The sequence below is a fragment of the Myxocyprinus asiaticus genome, chromosome 50, assembly GCF_019703515.2.
Source record: "Myxocyprinus asiaticus isolate MX2 ecotype Aquarium Trade chromosome 50, UBuf_Myxa_2, whole genome shotgun sequence".
NCBI classification, from domain to species: domain Eukaryota; kingdom Metazoa; phylum Chordata; class Actinopteri; order Cypriniformes; family Catostomidae; genus Myxocyprinus; species Myxocyprinus asiaticus.
Window position 1 is genome coordinate 12,790,710 of NC_059393.1, and position 25,922 is coordinate 12,816,631.

General features: G+C 36.3%; 2 protein-coding genes across 2 annotated transcripts in view; both read right to left on the bottom strand.

Annotated features, from left to right (window-relative positions):
* Window positions 1-9,679, bottom strand: part of LOC127438889 (adhesion G-protein coupled receptor D2-like) — a 75,876-nt gene extending 66,197 nt beyond the window's left edge. The window contains 7 exon segments of the mRNA XM_051694800.1: window positions 1,772-1,925; window positions 3,387-3,489; window positions 4,197-4,300; window positions 4,879-5,003; window positions 5,108-5,156; window positions 5,800-5,848; window positions 9,084-9,679. Coding sequence (XP_051550760.1) covers window positions 1,772-1,925; window positions 3,387-3,489; window positions 4,197-4,300; window positions 4,879-5,003; window positions 5,108-5,156; window positions 5,800-5,848; window positions 9,084-9,679 — 1,180 coding nt within the window.
* Window positions 9,680-13,192: 3,513 nt separating this feature from the next.
* The window catches only part of LOC127439271 (kinesin-like protein KIF14), a 33,560-nt gene continuing 20,830 nt past the window's right edge, over window positions 13,193-25,922 (bottom strand). Inside the window, exons 20-29 of the mRNA XM_051695485.1 lie at window positions 24,297-24,438; window positions 22,952-23,055; window positions 21,978-22,078; window positions 21,167-21,403; window positions 20,859-21,046; window positions 17,243-17,395; window positions 16,844-16,966; window positions 16,574-16,648; window positions 14,151-14,292; window positions 13,193-14,054 (exon numbers count right to left, since the gene is read on the bottom strand). Of these exons, the coding sequence (XP_051551445.1) occupies window positions 13,696-14,054; window positions 14,151-14,292; window positions 16,574-16,648; window positions 16,844-16,966; window positions 17,243-17,395; window positions 20,859-21,046; window positions 21,167-21,403; window positions 21,978-22,078; window positions 22,952-23,055; window positions 24,297-24,438 (1,624 nt within the window). The 3' untranslated portion in view covers window positions 13,193-13,695. The remainder of the gene's footprint in view (window positions 14,055-14,150; window positions 14,293-16,573; window positions 16,649-16,843; window positions 16,967-17,242; window positions 17,396-20,858; window positions 21,047-21,166; window positions 21,404-21,977; window positions 22,079-22,951; window positions 23,056-24,296; window positions 24,439-25,922) is intronic.

Here is a 25,922-nt window from a genome sequence, read left to right on the forward strand (position 1 = left end):
CACGGCTGGGCTAGCCTGTCCCTATTTGTTGGGCAGTCGACTTGTTCCCGAAGGACCATTCAACGCTCATAAGAGCGTTAGAAGAGGTTACGTGAAGGCCTGGTGCGCTGGCTACGAGGCACACAGTGGTCTGCCCGTCTCACACCGCCAGTCCACGTAACACAGTTCAGCTAGTTGTGGCATTTTGTATAAGGATCCCTAGTGTCACTACATCGACACAACGTCGAGTGAGTGACAGATAGGGAATGTCCTGGTTACTTTCGTTACCTCCATTCCCTGATGGAGGGAACGAGACCTTGTGTCCCTCTTGCCACAACACTGAACTACCCGCTGAAATGACCGGGACCTTGTCTCGGCTCCTCAGTACAAAACCTGAATGAGTGGTTGCATACCAGCTCCTTTTATACCCGTATGTCTGGGGGAGAGGCATGCTAATTCCACTCACCAATTCCCATTGGCCTTTTTTCAAAAAGCAGAGGTGTTTGGGGCTCCCAAGAGTGACCCCTAGTGTCACTACATCGACACAATGTCTCGTTCCTTCCATCAGGGAACTGAGGTTATGAAAGTAACCAGGATGTTTTCTGAGCCCTTTTTTTTGCAGTTACTATTCACCACTGGTCTCAAGTTGATTTTTAGTGGATATTAGTGGATATTAGTGGATCTTAGTGGAGTTCACACAGGTGACATAACAGAGTAACCCCAGGTGTAGCCCATCACATTAACTGTGGGCATGTTCCACCAACTTTTGACAACTATAAACTATTCTTGTTCCACTAATGTTGAACCACCATAAAGTGTGTCCAAATACTGAAACATCATTTTAAACAGTAAATCTTCAAACAAAAACGTATTTTTGTGCAATGTTTCACTTGAAAAGTGTGCTTGTGATATCCTTCTTAAAACTATGCAATTTGGATTGCTATTTTGTTAAATAATGCAGTTACATTCATCTGTTAAGTGTGGCTTTAGTGTCTAAATTAGAGGTCGACCGATATATGGGTTTTACCGATTAATCTGTGCCGATAGTGACTGTGCTTTTTGGAACTTTTTTTTTTATCCCTCTGTGAATATATAGGCAAAAAGCTTCATTTGGTGAATATTTACATTTTGAGCATTGTAACAGAGCAAAGACACTGCCACCATCACAACAAGCGATTGCTGATGATCATACTATTGATGAATGATGATCTTATGTTTATTTATTATTGCTCAATCTCATATAGTATTTATAAGGCCATAAGACAATATTTATTTTATAGTGATTCTATTGTAATACATTGTAGATTCAATAAATATATTTTAAAAACTATCAGCTGAATAATTGGTTATCGGCCTTTTCCACGACCTTTGTTATCGGTTTTGGCAAAATCCACTATCAGCCAACCTCCAGTCTAAATAATGTACTTTTAGGGGCCACTGTACATATTTAGACATAAATGTCTTGATTTACAGTGCTTTTCAACCATTTGGATCATACTAATCAAAATTTGATTAATTTTGAGGCTTTACCATTACTTTGGTAATTAAACGAAGAAAAGAGTACTGTTCAAAAGCAAGTTATTTTTAATTGTTTTAATTTTAGTTTTAATAGTTTAGTTAATTAAATGTAATTAATAAGTATATATATATATGTAAATCTAAAATACAACAACTACAATAATATACAACAACATCCTGAAGACAGGAGCCCTGCACTTCTGTACTCTCTAACCCAATCAATAACTGAGTCTATCACACAACCGATTTAAACGGGAGATTGGGAGATCATAACCCCAGGCAATCAGGTAGTAGTATTTCATATAGCAGTCCTCGCTCAAATTAACGCTCACTACTTTGCTCCAGTGCAGCAGGCCCCCGACCAGCATCCAGCTGAACACTGCCATGAAGAACAAATGCATCAGAGCTGCCACAAGCATGCAGGCCACCTACAGGGCAAAGGTCAGAAAACAGGCTGTCAGGGGTCAAAAGGTCAAACATCCACACAAACCTGGCCACACGCCAGTTTATCTGTGATGCCAAATATGGCAACAGCACTAATGTTGTTTTAAGACACTGTCAGACTGTTGGAAGAGTACTATTTTTTAAAGGTTCTATAATTAGATCTTAAGAAATGATGTTATCTATCTTTAAAACACTTTACAAAATAACAACTTTACATAATGCATAATAATTTTATAAATTGGCAAACGTTACATTTAAATAATTACATTATATTTTTGTTTGCATTACATCATTTAAATCAAGTCATTTTTATTTGTATAGCGCTTTTCACAACACACATCGTTTCAAAGCAGCTTTACAGAAAATCAGGCATTAACAGAAAATGAAACCGTAATATCTATAAAGTCTTAGAGTAATCATTGTGTAGTTTGATTAAATATGATTATGAAGTGTGTATAAAAATAAATAATTAAATAATAATTGTATTTAGAACCCCAGTGAGCAAGCCGAAGGCGACTGTGGCAAGGAACACAAAACTCCATAAGATGTTATTTATAATGAATATATTGCACATTCATAAATAATACTATTACAACATTTATTACAATAATCACAATAAACAATTCTTCCGTCAAGTTATTGTTGACCACAGTTAACCATTTTCTGGTTTGTTGCAACTAGCCACATTAATCTAAATGTAATTCATAAAAAAAATAAATAAATAAATAAATAAATAAATAAATAAATTATATATATATATATATATATATATATATATATATATATATATATATATATATATATATAATTTAAATTGATGTTTTTTACAATGGCTTCAAACATGGCTCATCCAAGTAGATTTTAGAGGTAGATGATCTGTTGGTTTTATCTATTAACTATTCTATTAAAATAAATTTTGAAGGGGGCCTGGGTAGCTCAGTGAGTAATGACGCTGACTACCACCCCTTGAGTCACGAGTTCAAATCCAGGACGTGCTGAGTGACTCCAGCCAGGTCTCCTATGCAACCAAATGGTCTGGTTGCTAGGGAGGGTAGACTCACATGGGGTAACCTCCTCATGATCACTATAATGTGGTTCTTGCTCTCGGTGGGGCACGTGGCAAGTTGTGCGTGGATGCCGCAGAGAATAGCGTGAAGCCTCCACACGCACTATATCTCCGCATTAACACGCTCAACAAGCCACGTGATAAGATGCATGGTTTGACGGTCTCAGATGCGGAGGCAACTGAGATTCGTCCTCCGCCATCCAGATTGAGGTGAGTCACTACACCACCACGAGGACTTAGAGCACACTGAGAATTGGGCATGCCAAACTGGGGAGAAAAAGGGGAGAAAATAAAAAAATAAAATACATTTTGAAGACCACTAATATAAACTTGCAGTTCTGTTTTGAATATTACAAATGAGTGTGTGATAAAACAGTACCTTGTTATGCATGGCAGAACCACCGCAGAGAAGGACAATTTGGGCACAGGTCAAAGATACAAAAAGATTCTTGTGAACAGATGTCCGTTCTGATTTCAAGCTGCTGTCAAAACAAATAAACACTTTTAATCTTTTATCCTTTATTCATTTTTGCCCTAATTTTCATCACTTGCATTTGCAAAAAGATATATTTTGTGAATTTAATTGTAAATACACAATATAAGAAAAAAAATTCATTATACTTTGAAGAAAAATATACATAGCAACAGGCAAAATTCTCTTATGTTAACAAAAAGTCTGGCAATCCAGATGAAGTTTGAGAGTGTGTTTGTGTGTTTGTGTGTTTGTTGATTAGCAGCAAACAGACCATGAATCTCTTAAAGAAATCAGCTTAGCTGATCCAGTGCTGATTAACCTCCCTTTGTGTGACCATTTCCTTTAATTAACTCCCCTGTAATGTCACCATAAAACTTCAGCTTTGGGCTCATTTGGCAAAGAGCGCTAATTAGCCGATTAGTGGTATTCAATACTGATTCAGCCACAGACCTGAGCACTATTGACAAGCACGAGATGCTGTGAGCTCACATTCACTAAGGCATGAATCTGGATTGTGAGTGACTGTGTGGTCAGGTAATTTTGGAGCAGATATTATGCCAGGTTGCGGCCCACTGAACTCAACACTCCAGAAGAAGTTTTAGAAAGGTAAGGGTATTGTGAAGGCCTTATCAAATGATTCCAGAGCTCTTTCCAAAGAGCAACACAGAAGCACGCTGTTATTGGCATAGTAGTGTATCCATGGAAACCATTTACTCCAACACGGTAAACAGCATCAAGGTCACCACCAGCACGCAGAGAGAGGCTCCGGATCCGATAAATGTCAGCTTCGTCCAAATGCTCTCCTGTTCAGTGCTCCACTGCGGGGAAAAGACCCATCAACATACAGATCATGTATTCCTCAGCCACTGTCTATCTCTCATTCATGAATTAGGCATCTCATTGACCAGAGATACAAATCAGCTACCATAAATATTAGGTTTGATGTCTCCTACTGCACTGAATGGTGATATAATGGCTGTCCATGATCATATTAGCTCCTCATGAAGTTCTAGAAAGGAACTTCTCACTGGTTCACTCTTAAAGGTGCACAGTTCTGCACTCCCACATAAAGGCCACTATAAAGCCTTTCTTTGCTTTTGCAAGCTAACAGTGACCTCTAGTGGAAGGATTGTATTATAACACAAAATGGCACTAGTAGAAACAAATGTGTTTTTTTGAACATTTTCAGACAATAACTTCAAAAGGCTTTAAGGATTCAATTTGTCTGAAATTGTGTGGTGTATGTCTGGACATGATTTACACCATTTATCAATGGTTTAGTAATAAAAAAAATAATTAAAAGTTTAGATGCCTTGAAAACTTTACCAAATGTGAGCATATTCTTTATAAGGACCATTGATTTTGTTACATTTGAACCTATATACTATAAACACACCCTGGGCTCCATATAATTCAAGAGGACAGCAAAGTTTGTGGTGTGGTTGCAGAGGCAGGAAGTGACATCAGAAGCTGAAGGCAACACTCTGCATCCTTTATTTGACCAATCACATGTGCGACCAGCTCTGTGGACACTGAGACAAATCAGACCCAAACAAAACACTGTACTGTGGCTACGCTAATACGGTAAGTATATTTGTAATAAGATTTCCTCCATTACATGAAACTGACATTCGAAAACACACAAACAGGTGTGACTCGATTGGAATACTCAGCCTAAAATGAAAGAAAAAAAATAATGGAAGCAATACAACAACATCTGCATCAACCAGCCAGAAAGCAAGTGATTTTAGCAAGACTAAATATGTATTAAGAACATCAAGTTTTGTTTACAAACTGAACAGCAATGATAAAGTATATACTTATTCTATTACCCATAGGCTCTACACTTGATAATAAAAATGTTTTTGAAATTTTTCAAGTACCTAATGTTTCTACACACAAAGCCAATCGCGCCTCATCTAAGATGGATCTATATTTAATCAAATGCACCCAATAAGCCCATGCAATACAGAATTTTTAATGGTGTTTAAAAAAGTTCAAAATGATATGGTGGGATATTTGATGGAACGATCGAGAGATTCATTTTTTTTTACCCTTTTACACTGGATTCCAGAAGGGCCTCAACATATAATATTTCTTCATGAATATATATTATATTAGGAACGATCATTTCAAAATAGCATGAAAAATATTTCAGTTTACAGCATTCCAGCCATGAAGGTTATCTGCTGAAATAAGCAAACTAGCCAAATTACGTCATCCCTCACCTAAACAGAAGACTCTCTGTACTTTTGTCTCATTGATGAGGATCTCATCATGGCTGTTAAACTGGCTGCCATGGACTAAGGTCTTGTACACACAACTGCAGCTCATCTGTGACAACCTCCGCGGCTCCAGAAGTATACCTAAGAAACCACAAATCTCCAACGTATCATGCTAATTGAGCCAAATATTAAATATTGGAACTAATGTCTTTGTTTTTTATGATTGCGAGGGTGACACAAACACAAGTGGCTCAGTTGTACCAATGAACTTGGTTGACATTGTGTAGCTTTTTTCGGGCCAGAGTGCATCTGCCAGTGTCCACAGCAGCTTGTCAATGCTCTCTACAACTGTCCATGATCAGTGGTAATTCTAAGAAAATACAGAAAATGAATTCATAAACCTGACAGAAAAGAGCACAAAAGTGAATGCCCATTTTTTCAGCAGCCATTAATTTTCTCCAAATGAATGTCAGAAATTTTTTTCAATAAAGATTTTGGAGCCATGAGCCATAACAACCAGCTCCAAGATGAGTTACAATGTTAAAACATTTGTGAATGTAAATGTAAATTTGAATATATGAAAAAAATACTTGAATTTTGAGGGTAAAATACAAGTTAAACCCTATTGCCAGCATCGGTGCTTTTTATGGAGTAAATAAACTACACATCCCATAAAGCATTGCAAATGATGTAACCACGTCTTTAATGTATTTTCTTATAAGAAAACACAACTACCATCCTTTCTTTTTTAATGCTACAACATCCTACAGTAACTAAAATTAGGAAGGTAGGTAGATTGGCTCCACTAGTCTCGCTGTTAAGATTGCTGCAATTCCCGTTTTCATGGCAACAGCAACTTCTCTGATTGGTGGATCTTGCTTCAGGATTGTGGGTAGTGTATTACTTCATCAAGAATTTGCTAATAAACGTGATATTCTTGTTAAACTGACTTGTTGGTTCAACAGAACCATTGCTATACAACCTTGAAGTTCATGGTAAGTCTGTCTTGAAAAGTTTGTACGTTACTACCTAACATTGATTTTGCTATGGAGATTTTGAATCCCATTTTTAGTTCAACCCCAATGTTGATCAGTATAGGCGACGCAAGGTAGCTTTTCAACATACCCCATGCGCTCTCAAATCCTTCCACTGTTGGACCATATCAGGGTCAATGACTCTGCTGGCTAATTCCAAGCAATTATGATTATGGCCATAAAGAGACAGAGGGAACAGCTATTTTATTGTGTTGAGTGTCTAATGCCTTCTCGATCGTTTCAATGAGGTACAGAAGATCAGAATGTGTGATTGTGTCAACATTGCTGTCCAAAACTCTCAAAATGGTACTCAAGAGAGCGCTATGGCAAGCAAATTGATTTGTTATGAATAAAGTTAGATTTTTATTCTCAGTATCCTGTGGAAAGAAAAAAATATATAGATCAAGTCAAGAAATTATACTAAAATTATTATAAAAAGATCACTAGTGAAAATGTTTCTATTTTGCATTTAATACTTTTTTTTTCATTACAAATTATATTACAGGCGTAGCAATTTGAGTAAAAAGTTGAATTAAAAAAATTATATGAATTTCAAAATGTATATGGAATGTCCCCCTTTTCCTTTAGTGATGGCATGCAATCGGCTGGCATGGACTCGACAAGTTTGTGCTAAACCTGATGATCCATGTCATCCAGCCTAATTTGAGAATGTTCCAAAGAGTGGGTCAATGGAAACAAGGAAATCTGACCTTTTCTAACTTAAAATGATCAATGACACAAATTTACTTATTTAATTAGCGACCTAGAAACAGTGCAGAACCTTAAGTATTTCTAATTCACTTTACGTCATAAAATTGTCTTTGTTATAAATTATTCCATAAAAAGTTTTTACGGTTTAAATTAGATTTTGAATTCTAGAGTTTTAGCCTGGTCTCAAACTTTTATGAACACTGTATGTGTCACAATACTGAATTTATTTAAATTCAAAACAGTGAAAAGCAGGTTAAAGAATAAAAACCATTTGGCCATTTCATGGTAATCAGGTGTTTTTTTAGTAAATCCAATAAAAAGCAGAGGTGAATCCTGTCTAACTCACAGGTTTGGAATGTAACTTATTGTAGACTTGTGTGAAGAAAAGGGTCCCGGGAAAACCAAATGAGTTCAGCTGCTCTGAAATAAAGAATTGAAACACTTGGATCATCACAGATTTTAAAACACGGTTATATGTATATATGTATAAGACACATTTTTGCTCACTGATCTGGGGTCTCATGCATATGTATTGTGTGCAAAGGCTTTGAAAAAGTTTCCCACGCTCATATCAGAATTGGCAAAAACCAAACTTGACTCTAGCATGTCGTCACCTTTGTGGAACAGGCAAACACTTCCTCTTTGTATTGTACAAAAGTCATTTTTCAATATCCAACTTGAAGGGTAAAAGGTAACGTTAGACATCAGGACATCTTCAGCAGAAAAATTGTGATGCAAACTTGGACCCAACCAAGGGATGACAAGTTGGTCTGGTGATTGACTTTTGATCCCTATAAGAAACATGAAAAATAATAATAATAATAATAATAATGTACGTTAAACAGAAAAAAGATATATATCTTATTTAGTATATTCAACTCTCTGGGTCCACCAAACAGCAGACAACCCAAATTTGCTTCAAGTCTGCCAAAAATGTAAGTCATAGTTATCACACTCTCCAATATAAATCATAGTTATCACACTCTCCAATATAAATCATAGTTATCACACTCTCCAAAGTCTGGTACATGTAAAGACCACATGGTTTTTCTTCTGAAAAGAATTAGGAACTTTGGGTCCATTAGTGATGTGATGGCCCCGTGTCAGACGAGCAGTGAATGGTTTGAAGTGTGGGTCTCAGCATTACATCATGGATGAAGTATTTACAACTTGGATAAGACTGTATTCTCTTTGGCGTAAGAGTAGAATTATGTGAAAATATAAAGGACAAAATTAACCCAATTCAAGTGAGCACAATCCCAAAACCACCTCCACTGAAGGCCAAACTATACTTAGATTTTCAGCGTGCCACTATATCTCACGCACAGTGTGTGTGAGACGCAAGTTTTGTCATTGGACTGTCCGCTCGCAGCTTAGTTTTTCTCGACTCACAGGCAGTCCACGTCTTTGTGCATCATAGGAGCATGCACCTGGCATTGACTGTGCTTAAAAAGTATCACAAAGCAGTCGTGGTACACCTGCGTGAACATGTCTCCATGGGCTCATGGTCAAAAGAGTATATTTTCAAAGAGTGAGTGCTCGACCGTGTGTGAAACGGAATGGCATGCAGAAAAACGAAGTACAACCAAGCATTTACTCTACATTGACATGGCAAGTTTCCCCTTCATGACTGTAGGGAGGTCTCTATTTCCAGTACAGACTCACTCCATTTGAAGCCAGAAGGAACGGGTGAACAAACTTTTTCCATGCTTTGAATATCACTGTCGATCAACACACGAACCCACATGTACAGCTGCGTAATGTTCCAACAGAGCGCCTTATAATTTTTATAGCCTCCAAATGTATCTTGCTCTTGTCCACTGATGAAAGGTCATCAACCCTGATATGGCTTGATGAGTTGAGGGAACTCCCAGAACCCACGTGTTTCATCCGCCCAGATGGCCCACTTACCAGTATTCCCGACCGAGCTCACACATAGAAAGTGCCAGGAAGCATTGTTGGCAAAGGCTGATACATAGGTAGTTTTTGAACCATGCACCAGCAGTGCAAGCTGGATGGGCTTATTCTGCACAATTCTTGCTTGGATTTGGAACTCATTAATGAACGACCTTATGGAATATGAGATAACAGTGGAAAGTCCATGACAAGTAGAATCAAACTGGAGGTAACTGGAGGTGCAAACAGTCAGCGCTTCCATGTTAGGGAACTTGTGGCGTAGGCGAGTAGATTTTCGGTGAGAACGCACCGGAAACTCCAGCATGTACATTACTGTGCAAAAGTCTTAGGCACATAAGTTGTTTCACAAAAACATTTGTTTTGAGATGGTTATTTATATCTTCAGCTTTAGTGTGTCAATAGGATATATAAATGTTAGACTCCTAAACATTCCTTTTGCAAATAGAAAAGATTAGAATAGAAGAACAGGGAGCCCTGCAACAGATGTCATGGCCCCCACAAAGCCCCCCACTGAACATCGTGTCAGTCTGAGATTACATAAAGAGACCGAAGCATTTGAGACAGCCTAAATAGATAGAAGAACTGTGGTGAATTCTCCAAGAAGCTTGGAACATCCTCTCTGCCAACAACCAAGAAAAACTGTGTCTAGGTGTACCTAGGATAATTGGTGCTGTTTTAAAGGCAAAGGTGGTCACACTAAATATTGATTTAGCTTTTTTGTTTACTGGACTTTGTATAACATTAAGTAATAAATGAAAACTATTTATGTCATTATTTTTGAAGACATCCTCACTATGCAACATGTTTCACAAGTGCCTAAAGCTTTTGCACAGTACTGTACATGTCTGGAGGGCCTGGAAAAAAAAGCAAAGACAATTTTACTCAACATCATCACAACAGCCACTGTGTTAGTAATGGCATTGACATCCATTGCAGCTTGTCATAATTTTATATAACTGACAAACTGAGCAGTGCTGTTTATTGGAGGACCAGGGAAACTTGGAATATGGCACTGACTGCTTATCTCGGAAATACCTGCTCTTTCTTTCCATACAGGCTGTGTGATGTTCAGGGACTCTAGAAAACTCCTCAGGTTTTGGATCTCTTCAGCACTGGATGCCACCTCTAGGGTCCCTAAACGCTGATGGCAGAGTCTGTGAGCAGCATGCCAGTGATGCTGATCCGGCACATACTCATAGTAAGACTCGTCATGTGTAAATAGGGTTCTGCCCTACACTGTAAAAGTAGAGCTATTTAGTTTACAGGTGCAAACCGGAGCACACATCTCTGCACTTTAGGTATAAACTCTACCTTGTCAAAGCAGACAATCTGTTGCACATGGAAGCCCATTTCCGCCACATAAAAAATATTGTGCTTTGGTAAGTTATAATTATGAGATGCAAATTCATAATTTTGAGATAAAAAGCCAAAATTATGAGATTAGAAAGTCATAATTATAAGATAAAATGCCAAAATTATGAGATTAAAAAATCATAATTATAAGATAAAAAATCAAAATTATGAGATAAAAAGTTGAATTTATGAGATGCTAAATCACAATTATGAGATTACTTTTTATATCATAATTTCGATTTTTTAATCTCATAATTATGACACTTTTATCTCATAATTATGATTTAGTATCTCATAATTATGACTTCTCATCTCAAAATTGTGACTTTTTATCTCAATTTTGACTATTTCATAATTATGACCTTTTATCTCAACATTATGACATTGTATCTCATAATTTTGATTTACCAAAAAGCATGATGTGGCTTCCATAGTTGAATCTATGGCTGCTAAAGTTTAAAGGGATAGTTCACCCAAAAATGAAAATTCTCTCATGATTTATTCACCCTCATGCCAACCAAGATGTGTATGACTTTATTTCTTCTGCAGAACACAAATGAAGAATTAAGAATATCTCAGTTCTGTAGGTCCACACAATGCAAGTGAATGGATATCAGAACTAATATCAGAACATAATGGCAGCATAAAATTAATCCATAAGACTCCAGTGGTTTAATCCATGTCTTCTGAAACAATATGATAGGTGTGGGTGAGAAACAGATCAATATTTAAGTCCTTTTTTACTATCAATCTCCACCTGTGATCAATCACAACCAGTAGGTGGCTAAATGTGAAAGTCACTTCCACACCAGAATGTGGAAGTCAATATGAAAGTGTAGATTTTCAGACTTAAATATTGATCTGTTTCTCACCCACACCTATTAAATCGCTCCTGAAGAAATGTATTTAATCACTGGAGTCTTATTGATTACTTTTATGCTGCATTTATGAGCTATTTGGATCTTCAAAGTTCTGACCACCATTCACTTGCATTGTATGAACCTACAGAGCTGAAATATTCTTCTAAAAATCTTAATTTGTGTTCAGCAGAAAAAAGAAAAAGTGGGTGAGTAAATGATGAGAGAATTTTCATTTATGGGTGAACTATCCCTTTAAAAGGGATGGTTCACCCACAAAAATCAATTTCTGCCCCTCATGTTGTTCCAAATCTGTATTATTTTCTATATTCCGTGGAATAAACTTGTGTATAACAGAAATACTCCCAACTATAAAATAATTATAAGCTTTGCTTAAAAAAAGAGAGAGATTACCTTTTTCCATGCAGTGATGAATGAGGACCTACAAAAATACAGTTTTGCAATACGTATTGTTTATAATAAGCAGTGTTGGGTGTAATGCATTACTAACTAATTAATTACCGTGATTAAATTTCCTTTTCTTTGAAAAAGGGATTACTGTTAATTTTTCAGTAATTTAATTAGTTACATCTGATGTAACTGCGTTAAATACTGTATATACTTTAGAACAATTCATATAAAACAATAGTGAATTTAAAATCAAAATTTAACATCTAATGTTAAAATATATGTTTTCTAATTTAATGCTGCCCCCCTTAAATTCTTTGGCCAGTTCATGAATAATTTATTTGATTTTATATGATGTATTTGAAAGAATTAAAAGAACAAATTCATGTCTATCCTTATATTTTTCATCTGGTCGAGGTTGATAAGGGTTTTAGAAAGTAATTAGTAATAAGTAATGCAATTACTCTTCAGAAAGAGTAATTAGTACAGTAATCTAATTACACTGTAGAAGATGTAATTAGTAGTTAGTAATTAATTCCTTTTTTAGAGTAGCTTACCCAACAATGATAATAAGTATACTTAGTAAGTTATCATTAACAGTGTTATTAATTATTCGTGAAAAAAACTGTCTAAAAGGGTTTTTCATTTAATACAATTTTAAACATAAAAGTTTACAAAGTACTTTCACCTGAGCAACTCGAGCCACAAACGTTAAACTGACACTGAACACACGTAAATGCCTCAAAAGATGAATAAAACTGATGATTACCTTTTATTTTTTTGCTGATATGACGGAAGATTTTAGTTGTAAGTCGTTAATGTAGTATTGTTACCTCGGAGAGTAAAGCGAATGTTTCACAATCTTTCCATGGATGTGTTGTCAAAGTGTGAAGAACTCTTCATTGAGCTTCACTTCTGGACACTCCCCTCACAGACTAGGTTAACTAGGACTAGGAAAGTAATGCTGAATAACTTTACCATTTAATATATTGTGAAGTCTTAAAATAAAATTTGATTTACTGAGTGATCAACTGTAAATCTTAAAAATCAGCTAAAATGTTTTTTGAGAGCAGTATGTTTCATGGTGTAAAACACTCAAACTTTGGGATTAAAATTCCCAACATTTAGAGAAAAAAAAGAAAAAAAAGATTGGGATTAAATGTGTTAAATCAACAATTAAAGAGGATACAAGAGTTTGAGTCCCAGCGGGTGTTTATTACTGATTGTATAAATTATTGTCAAACAGTTACATGATCCAGAGTAAATAATTCTATAGCTGGCAAAAATCACATTCCCACGCTTAGGAAAATGTGATGTGCCTGTGCAAAGGTTTCAAGTGCAAAAATATATTCAGCGGGAAAGTATTTTATGAGTGAGTTTTAAACAATTTGGAAATAAATGACCCACCTAACAAAATTTCACTACCATCATACAAAAATATGCTTGGCCATTTCCAAAGTATAGATATCCACCCTCACACATCATACAAATAAGCCCTTCATTAAAATCCTCATGCCCAACTACAATTAAACCTACAGGTTGTACAAAATATGTTCAGATAGTGCTCTACAGCACCATAGAAAAAATATTGTAGGCCTGAAATGTAATTGTAAACATATGGTTAACTGCGGTGGTGACCAGTACACACAATTAAGTTATAAACATGACTAATACCCCAATTAGGACATTCAATTTGAAGACACCTGAATCACACCCAGCGGGCATTTCTGGAACACATGTTAATGCCTGAGGAAAGAGAATACACAACTTTAGGGACGGTTCGACTCCTGTTGCCATAACCAGGTTCTTGCAGATCTGCTTTGGCAAAGCAGCCATCTTCGTCCAGCATTCTGTCTGTGCTTTTATCGAACGTCTCTATCAAAGCATTCAGTGCTGAATGCACTTCATCTCGGGCTGCCATAACACTCCTCACACATGGAAGCTGAAGACTGTCGGCACGTTGGGCTCCCAGTTGGCACGGAAGACTGTTAATGACATCGTCAATCATCTTGGACGAAGTCTGTACTGCTTGTCTGAAAGAACCGTGGTCAACGTCGCTGTCCCTCCCTACATTATCAATCATCATAAAAATTAACCCATGTCAAATATGTGTCATAACAGAGAAGTAAAAGTGTTTCAAGTGGAAAGAATGAGGCACTGTACCCTTCAGAGAGCGTGACAGAGACGAGTGGAGATCTGCGATCGCCTGGTTCAATTTAAGGAGTTTATTGGCTGTGTTCTGAATTCCACACACATCTGAGCTTTCATCGTCCTCTGTACAGTTTTCAACAGAGCCTGACCTCTCCTGTGAAAGAACAGGAACAAAAAACATTGTTAAAATACGACAATTTTTTTTAACAGCACCATAAAAGCGGTCCATACCAGAGGTAGACCAATTAATCGGTTTTACCGATTAATCGGTGCCAATAGTTGCTTTTTGGAACTATTGGTTATCGGCAAAACTCTATGCCGATAATTTTTTGCTATGCAACTAAAGTGAATATATTTGGCAACTGGCTGGTAAATGTTTACATTTCACGCACCAGTAATTGTGTAGTTTAGTCGTGAAGTGTTCAGCAGTGAGATCCTTTCACAGCGTGTTGAGAGTAAAAATTGTTCCGTGTAATGTGTGTTCAACGACAAGATCCACGTGACCCATTTGTCATTGAATACAATCTCTTTTAATACCCTTTCTGTTCTTTACAGTTAGATGTTGATCAGCAACAACTACAAAAAACAGTTAATTCTAATCATGCATCGCACACATGAGGTAAAGCCATTAGAGTCCTCTTTAGTTAACAAGTGCTCATTTAAAAGTGCTGTTTACAGAAATGAAGTTTTTTGTTAAAGACAAAGTACCAGTTTTAGCACGTTCAACAAATCAGTGTAAATACTTGTAAATAGTACAAATTATGCAATTTAACAATAAATGTAACAAAAATAATATATGAAATATAATGTCTTATTTATTGATTGAATACATTTATTTGTTCATTTTTGAAAAGCCAAAATGTGACAAAAATGATGAAAAGGTAATAAAATATAATTAGTAAAATTATATTTTCCTAATGAACCTAGTTAAAAGGTCCCCTGTATAATTAACAGCATTAGCTGGGAGATCATTTCTTTCATATGTATGCAAAAGGGACATTATAACTGAAATAAACCCATGTGAATCAATACTGAATCAAATCAAAATTGGAATCGAGAGCTTGTGAATCAGAATCAAATTGAATCAGGAAATCTGTATCAATAACCTAGTCAGCACATACAGTATCTTGTGAATAATCGTACAAAACCGCTTAATTTAGTAAATACTTACATATAGAGCATTTTAACGGAGCAAAGTCTTCATTTCAAAATAGGAGTCCTGAAATAAGTGTATTTCAGGTGTATTCATAGTCCCACATTATGCTCAAAATCTTTTTTGGCTGCACAATAAACTACATATGTGATTGTATTCACTGGGTTCTTGTAGCTTCTGTGTCTGTGCCCGTCATAGTAAGGAAATTCTAAGAAAGTTTTTTAACATTCTACGAATCTATTTTAAAAACTATTGGTCGATTAATCGGTTATCCTTTTCCGCCACCTTACTTATCATATCGGAAAAATACACTATCGTTTGACCTCTAGTCCATAGTACTCATGCTCTATTTTCTAAGTCTGAAGCCATACGATAGCTTTGTATCAGAAACGGTTTAAGCAAAATACTATCAGCAAGCGTAGATTTTTGACCATTACCCTGATTTCACGTTTAACTGCTGGGTGCAAAATTACGTCTTGACATGAGCAGAGAATATCCCAATGATTCCAAGTCTTATGTTGTAGGATTTTTTGACTAAGCTAGTTTTTGGTAGTTATCAGCATATTGGTGCATATTTGACGATACAAAAACGCAAATGAGGTTTGTGAGCTGCGGCAGAGGGTAACATTTGCAGAGAATAATGACTTCAATTTCTGTCTGTTCCTCACATAAAGCACTCAAATGGCTTCAAACGATTAGCACAGGACTTGCAAGGACTAATTTATGGTAGTTTATTATCATATTTGTTTAACAGCGTCCTTCCTTATTCAAGTTAATCGTGCAGTGTAAACATACTGCCTTTACATCTAATTTTGTGTTCCACAAAAGAATGAAATGACAAGAGGGTGAGCAAACGATGACAGAATTTTCATTTATGTTGTTAAATGAAACACATAAAACATGACTGCACTGGTTCATAGATATAAAACAAACGACATTTGCATTAAAAGAAGAACTGATGGGCCTCTTGATTTTCAGCCCACAGTTTTTACAGTAGGGTGGGTGGGATTGAGGAACAGGGGGAGTGGTTGAATCGCAGCATCCCATTCTCTTGTTGAACAATAACATAGAGCCTGTAGTTTGTGTATTGAAGATAACAGCTACAGCCACATTAAGGTAACAGATGACACTCCACTCAATCCATTTATTTTCTAAACAGCGAAACAACCCAAGATAAGACTGCTTGGATATGACATTGTACAAGCGCTGTGAAAGCTAGTCCCCCACAGTCATTGTAGGGTTGGTCATCAATCCAAAACCTTTAAACATTTAGTAGGCGTACCGACAAACTGCAGTGGATGTAGCTTTGCAGAGCGTGGGCGACCTCCATCAGTTTGCTTTTCAGGCTCTGTAACATCTAAAAACCGACAAAGATTATAAAGTGATGTCATGGTATACTATAATAACAATTATAAAATTAAAACTGTAGCTTAAAAAAAAAAAAAAGTTTATTTACTGGGTACAGATGGTATGATGTCAATCAAAGCTACAGTTAAAAGGATATTTGTTGAGGTTACAGTTATACTCCATGGAATTCATTAAGTGAATTTACCTGTGTTCTAGGCTGAGCCATCTGTGCATCTCGTAGCATCTCTTTAGTGATAGACATACCTATGTTGAGTAGAGCAGTCACACTTTGAAGCAACCCATCCTGCAAAGAATCCACAACCGACCTCTAAAGAGAAAGAGCAGAGAAACAAGTATCAAAATCCAAAACATTTCCATATGGATTTCCTTGTCTGCAAGTGTACTAGATGTCCATCTTCAATAAAGTTACTGAAAATGTATGCTAACATATTACATTTCTACTGTAGGTAATTTTTTATAAGCATTTATGAAGTTTTATTCAACATTTATAGCACTTTTATTTGCCGTCTGTCTTATAAGACTGTCATCAAGCCATGGGGCCTCTAAATTTAAGCCTTTCCAAAAGATGGAAAAAGATACCCACATTGCTTATGATCTCTGTACCAAGTTCAGTCAAATGAAGATCAGCCCCATTCACTCCTGCCAGCAAACCAATGGTGTTGAGAGCTGCGTTCAGACACTTGGCAACCTTTCTCTGGGCCTCTGTTACCATGGAGGAAATTTCGGAGTCACAGCCCTGAGAAAAGCATTTATTTAGCAGAGAGACAGAAAGACCAACTCTGTGATTTAAGGCTTCCACCAATAATTTAGTTGTTAATAACTAGTATTCAGGAAATTCTACTACTAGAGATATGTGGGGGCCCATTTGTACCACTAAGTAGTAAATAATCAGTTGAGAAATCAATAAATCAATGAAACAATCAATTATAAAATGTTGATAAATATATTTATATTCATTAATAATATATACACTGATCAGCCACAACATTAAAACCACCTGCCTAATATAGTGTAGGTCCCCTTCGTGCCGCCAAAACAGCACCAACCCGCATCTCAAAATAGCACTCGGAGATGATATTCATCTCACCACAATTGTACAGAGCGGTTATCTGAGTTACTGTAGACTTTGTCAGTTCGAACCAGTCTGGCCATTCTCTGTTGACCTCTCTCATCAACAAGGCATTTCCCTCCACAGAACTGCCCCTCACTGAATGTTTTTTGTTTTTGGCACCATTCGGAGTAAATTCTAGAGACTGTTGTGTGTGAAAATCCCAGAAGATCAGCAGTTACTGAAATACTCAAACCAGCCTATCTGGCACCAACATTCATGCAAAAACAAAAAACATCCAGTGAGGGGCAATTCTGTGGAGGGAAATGCCTTGTTGATGAGAGAGGTCAACAGAGAATGGCCAGACTGGTTCGAACTGACAAAGTCTACAGTAACTCAGATAACCGCTCTGTACAACTGTGATGAGATGAATATCATCTCCGAGTGCTATTTTGAGATGTGGGTTGGCATATATATATATATATATATATATATATATATATATATATACAGGTGCATCTCAATAAATTAGAATGTCATGGAAAAGTTCATTTATTTCATTAATTCAACTCAAATTGTGAAACTCGTGTATTAAATAAATTCAATGCACACAGACTGAAGTAGTTTAAGTCTTTGGTTCTTTTAATTGTGATGATTTTGGCTCACATTTAACAAAAACCCACCAATTCACTATCTCAAAAAATTAGAATACATCATAAGACCAATAAAAAAAACATTTTTAGTGAATTGTTGGCCTTCTGGAAAGTATGTTCATTTACTGTATATGTACTCAATACTTGGTAGGGGCTCTTTTTGCTTTAATTACTGCCTCAATTCGGCATGGCATGGAGGTGATCAGTTTGTGGCACTGCTGAGGTGGTATGGAAGCCCAGATTTCTTTGACAGTAGCCTTCAGCTCATCTGCATTTTTTGGTCTCTTGTTTCTCATTTTCCTCTTGACAATACCCCATAGATTCTCTATGGGGTTCAGGTCTGGTGAGTTTGCTGGCCAGTCAAGCACACCAACACCATGGTCATTTAACCAACTTTTGGTGCTTTTGGCAGTGTGGGCAGATGCCAAATCCTGCTGGAAAATGAAATCAGCATCTTTAAAAAGCTGGTCAGCAGAAGGAATCATGAAGTGCTCCAAAATTTCTTGGTAAACGGGTGCAGTGACTTTGGTTTTCAAAAAACACAATGGACCAACACCAGCAGATGTCATTGCACCCCAAATCATCACAGACTGTGGAAACTTAACACTGGACTTCAAGCTACTTGGGCTATGAGTTTCTCCACCCTTCCTCCAGACTCTAGGACCTTGGTTTCCAAATGAAATACAAAACTTGCTCTCATCTGAAAAGAGGACTTTGGACCACTGGGCAATAGTCCAGTTCTTCTTCTCCTTAGCCCAGGTAAGAAGCCTCTGACGTTGTCTGTGGTTCAGGAGTGGCTTAACAAGAGGAATACGACAACTGTAGCCGAATTCCTTGACACGTCTGTGTGTGGTGGCTCTTGATGCCTTGACCCCAGCCTCAGTCCATTCCTTGTGAAGTTCACCCAAATTCTTGAATCGATTTTGCTTGACAATCCTCTTAAGGCTGCGGTTCTCTCGGTTGGTTGTGCATCTTTTTCTTCCACACTTTTTCCTTCCACTCAACTTTCTGTTAACATGCTTGGATACAGCACTCTGTGAACAGCCAGCTTCTTTGGCAATGAATGTTTGTGGCTTACTCTCCTTGTGAAGGGTGTCAATGATTGTCTTCTGGACAACTGTCAGATCAGCAGTCTTCCCCATGATTGTGTAGCCTAGTGAACCAAACTGAGAGACCATTTTGAAGGCTCAGGAAATCTTTGCAGGTATTTTGAGTTGATTAGCTGATTGGCATGTCACCATATTCTAATTTTTTGAGATAGTGAATTGGTGGGTTTTTGTTAAATGTGAGCCAAAATCATCACAATTAAAAGGACCAAAGAATTAAACTACTTCAGTCTGTGTGCATTGAATTTATTTAATACATGAGTTTCACAATTTGAGTTGAATTACTGAAATAAATGAACTTTTCCACGACATTCTAATTTATTGAGATGCACCTGTATATATATATATATATATATATATATATATATATATATATATATATATATATTACTATTATGTGGTCAGATATTATTTTGTTTTTTATTGTACCTTACATTGCATCCACTCAATAATCTGTTGAGAAATCAATAAACCAGTTAAACTATCAATTATAAAATGTCTATGTAGATAAATATATTATATACAGTACATTATAATTAATATATATTTATTTTACTACTAATATATGGTCAATTATTATTATTATTATTTTTATTATTTACATTGTACTTACATAGTACCTACTCAGTAATCAGTTGAGAAAATCAATTAAACTATCAATTATAAAATGTCTAAATATTGATAAATATTTTCTATACATTATCATAATTTTTGCCATTATATATTTTCTTATTACTAATAGATGGTCAATTATTATTACTATTATTATTATTAATAATGTTAATTATTATTTCAAATACAAAGTACCTAAGGTCATTTTACAGAGCATGACAAACAAATAATACAAAATAATAATAAAACCAGTTTGATCTAAAACAAAAATAATTAAAGCTTAGATTAAAAAAAACTATTCAATTTAGCAATTAATAATATAAAAATGATAAAAACTAGTTATTTTGGTAACACAATCAATTTTAACCAATAGAACCTTATTGTTAATTGCATTAGGTAAAAGGAACGAAGATTTTTAGCAGCATTTATTAATCTTGGTTTATGTAAATGTTCAAGATACTACAGTTCATTTTTTAGTTTATTAGTTCTTACTGCATTAACTAATATTAACTTATCCAACTTAAGTGTATTAGTATATGTAGAAGTTAACATTAACCAAGATTAATAAATCCAGTTAAATTATTTCATTGTTTATTCATGTTAACTATTGCATTAACAAATTAAAACTTACTGTAAAGTGTTACTGTTTTTAATATGTGATCATATATATACTGATATATATAAAGTATGACCAAACAGCAATGCAGCCTGTAGTTTAACAATTCAATCTATGGATCAGTTTCATGACAAATATTGTTTTTACATTATGGTAATAAGCACCTGAATGAGCAATTGAAGGTAGCCACCGATTTTCTTGACCTCTGTCTTGAGCTCCTCAAATTTTTGAGACACTGCGTTAGAACAGGGCTTAATGCTGGAGACCCAGTGCATAGTAATGAACACAGCCCTTTCAACAGCAGAGGTGGCCTTCACCAGATAAGTCTGGGCTTCAGTGCTGCAGGCAAACACTGTTTTCACACAAAAACGAGACTCTTTTTATAGAGCTGTATAGAAAGCTCTATATTGAATATCAACACTGATGAATGGCTCTGTTGATTTAGGTTTGTTAAAAATGCTCAAGCGCTTACGGTTTTCCTGACTGTCATCGTCAAGGTGCTCGTAAAGGTCTGCGATGGACCTCACAGCAGTGTGAATGGCGAGCAGGTCTAGGGTCAGTTTGTTGGGCAAGCTTTCACTCTCCTCCATTGATTGGTAGGAGCGTAGGCGAGCAATGGCAGCACCAATCAGATCTTTGCAGATGGCCGGGAGGGCGGAGTCAGAGGTGCTAGTGTGCAGGGAGGGGGATTTGCTTATACCCATCAGCCCTAAAGAGACATATCAGAGCGACTCAGAATGGAGGAAGAAGGGATTTAATCATATTTCAGTCATAAAAAAAGAGCTTCCTACTTATTATAAGTCCACACCCACACTAATCCATTTTCGTTTGAAAACTAGTTTTCAGTTTCCTTACATCATCGTTTTCCAAAGTATTTTCTAATAGAGGTTATTTTTCAAAGTTTCAGTGGAGGAAAACGTCATCCTAGTGTGACGTAGATAAGAGGCGAAAATGTAGTGAAATCAATGCAATTTTAAAAGCAACCGTATTAGAGTGGATGTGGCTGCATTGCATGTATCCTTTGCAGAGAAGTCCATCCCAGAATGCATATCGAGACCCGTTGAGGAGTTGTTGAAAGAAATGCTGATTAGATTATAAATCTATTCAATTTAATACTGAAAAGTTTAGAATTCTGCCTTGGAAAAGTAGTCACCTATGCAGGCAGTAGACACCCAAGGCAGCTCAATAGGTTTTGCAAAAGAGCTATTACAGCCACTATTCAGTAGGCAGTTAAAAACACTGAGGTCAAAAGTCACTTTGAGAAGATATCAAGGGTACTTTACCAGTAGACTGTGAAGGAGCACAATGTAAGCTCTGAATGGGGTGCACTCTGATCTCATAGAGACGCCCAGATATTCTCCTGCTCTTTAGCAAACTCCTACTCCTGAGCACAAGTATAGACGACAAAAATGGTCAGAAACCAAGAATATAATGCAAACAAAACAATACAACTGACTTAACCACCATGACCATTCATGTGCCATGTAATGCTTCTACAACAGACAGTTATGCTATATGCGTCACAAATAGTTTATTGTGTACTATGGCCCTATACCACCCCTCTCTAGAGTTATTCAAAGCAAGGACTGATGCACACAGTGACAAAAATGAAAGGAAGGCACAAAGGGGAAAAGCAAGCAAATGTATTACGAAAGTAAACCAGCTGTGAGAACAGGGACTTCATAGAGCTGGAGAAGCGGTTTTGACGACTGGTATAGTTTGGTCTGACAAAATATTGAATTTGGCTTTATTAACATGCCCATGTGAGCAATAAAATGGCAAAGCAGAAAAAAAATGAAAAAGCAAATGGGAAAAATGGTGGAGGATAAAAAGAATGTGCTGCCTTCTGGACTTTTCCCAAAGAGCTTGGTTTACGGGGGAGGGGCATAACAAATTGAGTGTAAAGTTGAATCGAAAAACTTTTTCGACTTTCAGAGTTTAGTAGTAGTTCGTTTGCTTTAGTCTTGCTTTGCCTGAATTTTTAAATAAGTTGATTTTTGGGAGTAATCAGCGTATTGGTGTGCATGTAAACGGGCTCAATATCACAAATTTGCTTTTTTTTTTATTAGTGACACAGAAAAAATGCTCAGTGTTCAATGTTCACTTGAAATTTTTCAAAATCATTAAACTATTTCCATGTTTTAAATTACATTTTGAATCCCAGATTTGCAATCTGATATCAGACTTTTGGACCTCACTGTACATACAAAGCACCATCATGGACACCAATGAAAAAAAGACTAATAAATTCAAATACCTTCTACGAGAGAACGAGGATGTTGAAGAGGAGGCGGATAGGTCTGCTTCCCACTCATCATTAGGGTCGTAAAACACGTTGTCATCTTTAGAGGCACTCTCCCCCTGCAGCCAATAAAATCGAACTTGATTTAGCCTCAGATTCTTTTACGATAATAAGAATGAACGCCAACACTACACGCTTCCTGCTTTTATTTGGTAATGACAAGAAAATAAACAGGCTTCAAATGGACTCATCTATCATTACACACAAACAACTTTTTCACATTACATACTTGATGCATTTATCGATACAATAGGGTTCCAGAATTTTTTTCTGTTCTCACTGAAAGTGAAATCTGCGACAAGATTATGGCCAATCAAAAAATATTTGATGTTTAATATACAGTTATGTGGAACCAAAATTTTTACCAATGAGGTTTTAAAGTGAGTGGCACAGGCACTACCCAGTCTGATGTTACAAAATAAAATTCTTATCGCTTATCACAGTTGCACCTGGTTAGGAAAGAAACTCAGATTCACATGGGAGAGATGAGATTTTATACTTCGACGCTTTAACGCATGATGTCTGGTTAGGACACCATATAGGGTTCATTTTGTTTACTTGTCAGAAATTGCATCACGCACTCAAAGGGATAGATCACCCAAAAATATAAATTCTCTCGTCATTTACTCACCCTTATGCCATCTCAGATGTGTGACTTTCTTTCTTCTGCAGAACACAAATGAAGATTTTTAGAAGAATATCTCAGCTCTGTAGGTCCATACAATGCAAGTAAATGGGTGCCAACATTTTGAAGCTTCCAAAATCACTTAAGTCAGCATAAAAGTAATCCATACGACTCCAGTATTTTAATCCATATTTTCAGAAGTGATATGATAGGTCAGGGTGAGAATCAGATCACTTTCACATTCTTCTTCTTGTGTTTTTGGTGATTCACATTCGTCATGCATACCTCCCCTACTGGGCAAGGAGAAGAATTTCAAGGAAAAAGTACTTAAATATTAATCTGTTTCTCACCCACACCTATCATATCACTTCTGAATATATGGATTAAAACACTGGAGTCATATGGATTACTTTTATGCTGACTTATGTGATATTTGAAGCTTAAAAATTTTGGCATCCATTCACTTGCATTGTATGGACCTACAGAGCTGAAATATTCTTCTAAAAATCTTCATTTGTGTTCTGCAGAAGAAAGAAAGTCATACACATCTGGGATGCATGAGGGTAAGTAAATGATAAGAGAATATTCATTTTTGGGTGAACTATCATGCATTCGATTTACTGAAGCTAGATCTGACAGCATGTTTATGGTTATATTTAGATGAAAATCTTTAACCTGCTCAAGCTCCCTCATGGCAGCCAAGTTGCTCTGGAACTTCTCCAGACTCCAGAATGTGGAAATCCCCAGTTTGGTGTTCTGAACTTGGACTTGCAGCTCAGTATCTCCACCACCGTTTTCTTTATCAGTCGCCTCATGTCTGGCATAAAGAGCACATTTCATTTCATCTCATCTGATTCTATTAATTCTTTTCAGTGTTGTGCATCATTCTTGTAAGCAACCCTTAATTGTCAATAACCATAACTGGGAATAATTTAGAAGGTGAAATTTAAGAATTAAACAATTAAGACATAAAATGCTTTAAATGGCATGGACTAAATTGGCAGGGTGAACATGCTCTGTTGGTCCTGCCAAATTCCTATCAACCAATTGTAAGCCAAACTCTATGAACCTACCCCGAAAATCAGAGGGAAAAGATAGGCTGATAAGAAAGTTGCTTAAAACTCTTAACACTAACCCTAAAATCGGATTCATTGAAAGCAATGTTGTTCCAGGACCAACAAAGATGTTGATCCAGAAACAATACAACCCTCAAACTTCAATGACTAAGGGGCTTTTCACCCCAAACACATTTTTTTGCATCCATCTGCGCTGCTTTTATTGGTTTTCTAAGTAAACATGTATTAGACATCCGTCTTTGACTGTTGCGTCGCATCTTGATATTTTTAAGCATCTCGTGCAGTAGCGACGTGTTTTTTAGACTCTGTGTCGAGCTAAAGAGAACTGAAATGTTTAAAACACATCTCAAGAATAGGGATGTGTGAGACAAGTCGACTAAACGGTTCTGATGCTGCTAGTCGACACTGCAATTACTAGTCGGTTAATATTTTTCCCCATTAAACTGTTCAGCATGCAATTTTTTTTAATCTGCTGATTAAGAAGGCTATTTCCAACAAGGTGCCGACTGCTTAACGGGTTAAACTATCTTTTATTCTGTGTGCATATCATGTTTAGAATACATTAGGTTTATTGTAGGCTACATCACAGGCCTATTTTTTCCATCCTATAGCTTTTTTTTTTTACATTGTAACTGTTATTGGTTGACGATCTTTACAGAACAGCTGTCATATTAGATCAATGGCTAATGCACGACTGCACGTCGTGAAATACGCGCAACTTTTCAGAGCATTTATTCTCATAGATTTGGCTTAGCCTACCTGTTAATTATTTTCAACAATGTCCTGACTGTTTTAATATGTTAAGCAGGGACTAAAAATGGCTCAAGGTATGAAAACGAATGAAATTTTTAGCAGAATGTAACCGAAAACCGGAACAAAGTGATTTTCAATTGTTCCGGAGTGAAAACTTTATTTTTAAAAGCTGGTAACCGGTTATAACCAGTTAATTTTGTTCCGATAATTTTTTCATGAAACTAAAAGGCCAAAGGGTGTATTACAATATATTTTTGGAACTACACCACAACAAACCTGTGCTTTGATCCTGAAGGAATCTGCTACATCACACATTTCTTTGCCTAATTGCCCGTTGTGGATGTCGCATTCTCTGAATGAAGAGCATTTTAACAACTATGTATAAATACAACATACTGTATACATGCACAGCTAATCGACGTACAAAGAAAACATTACTAGAGGTAAAAAGTTCATTTCTCAGTTGTTTCCA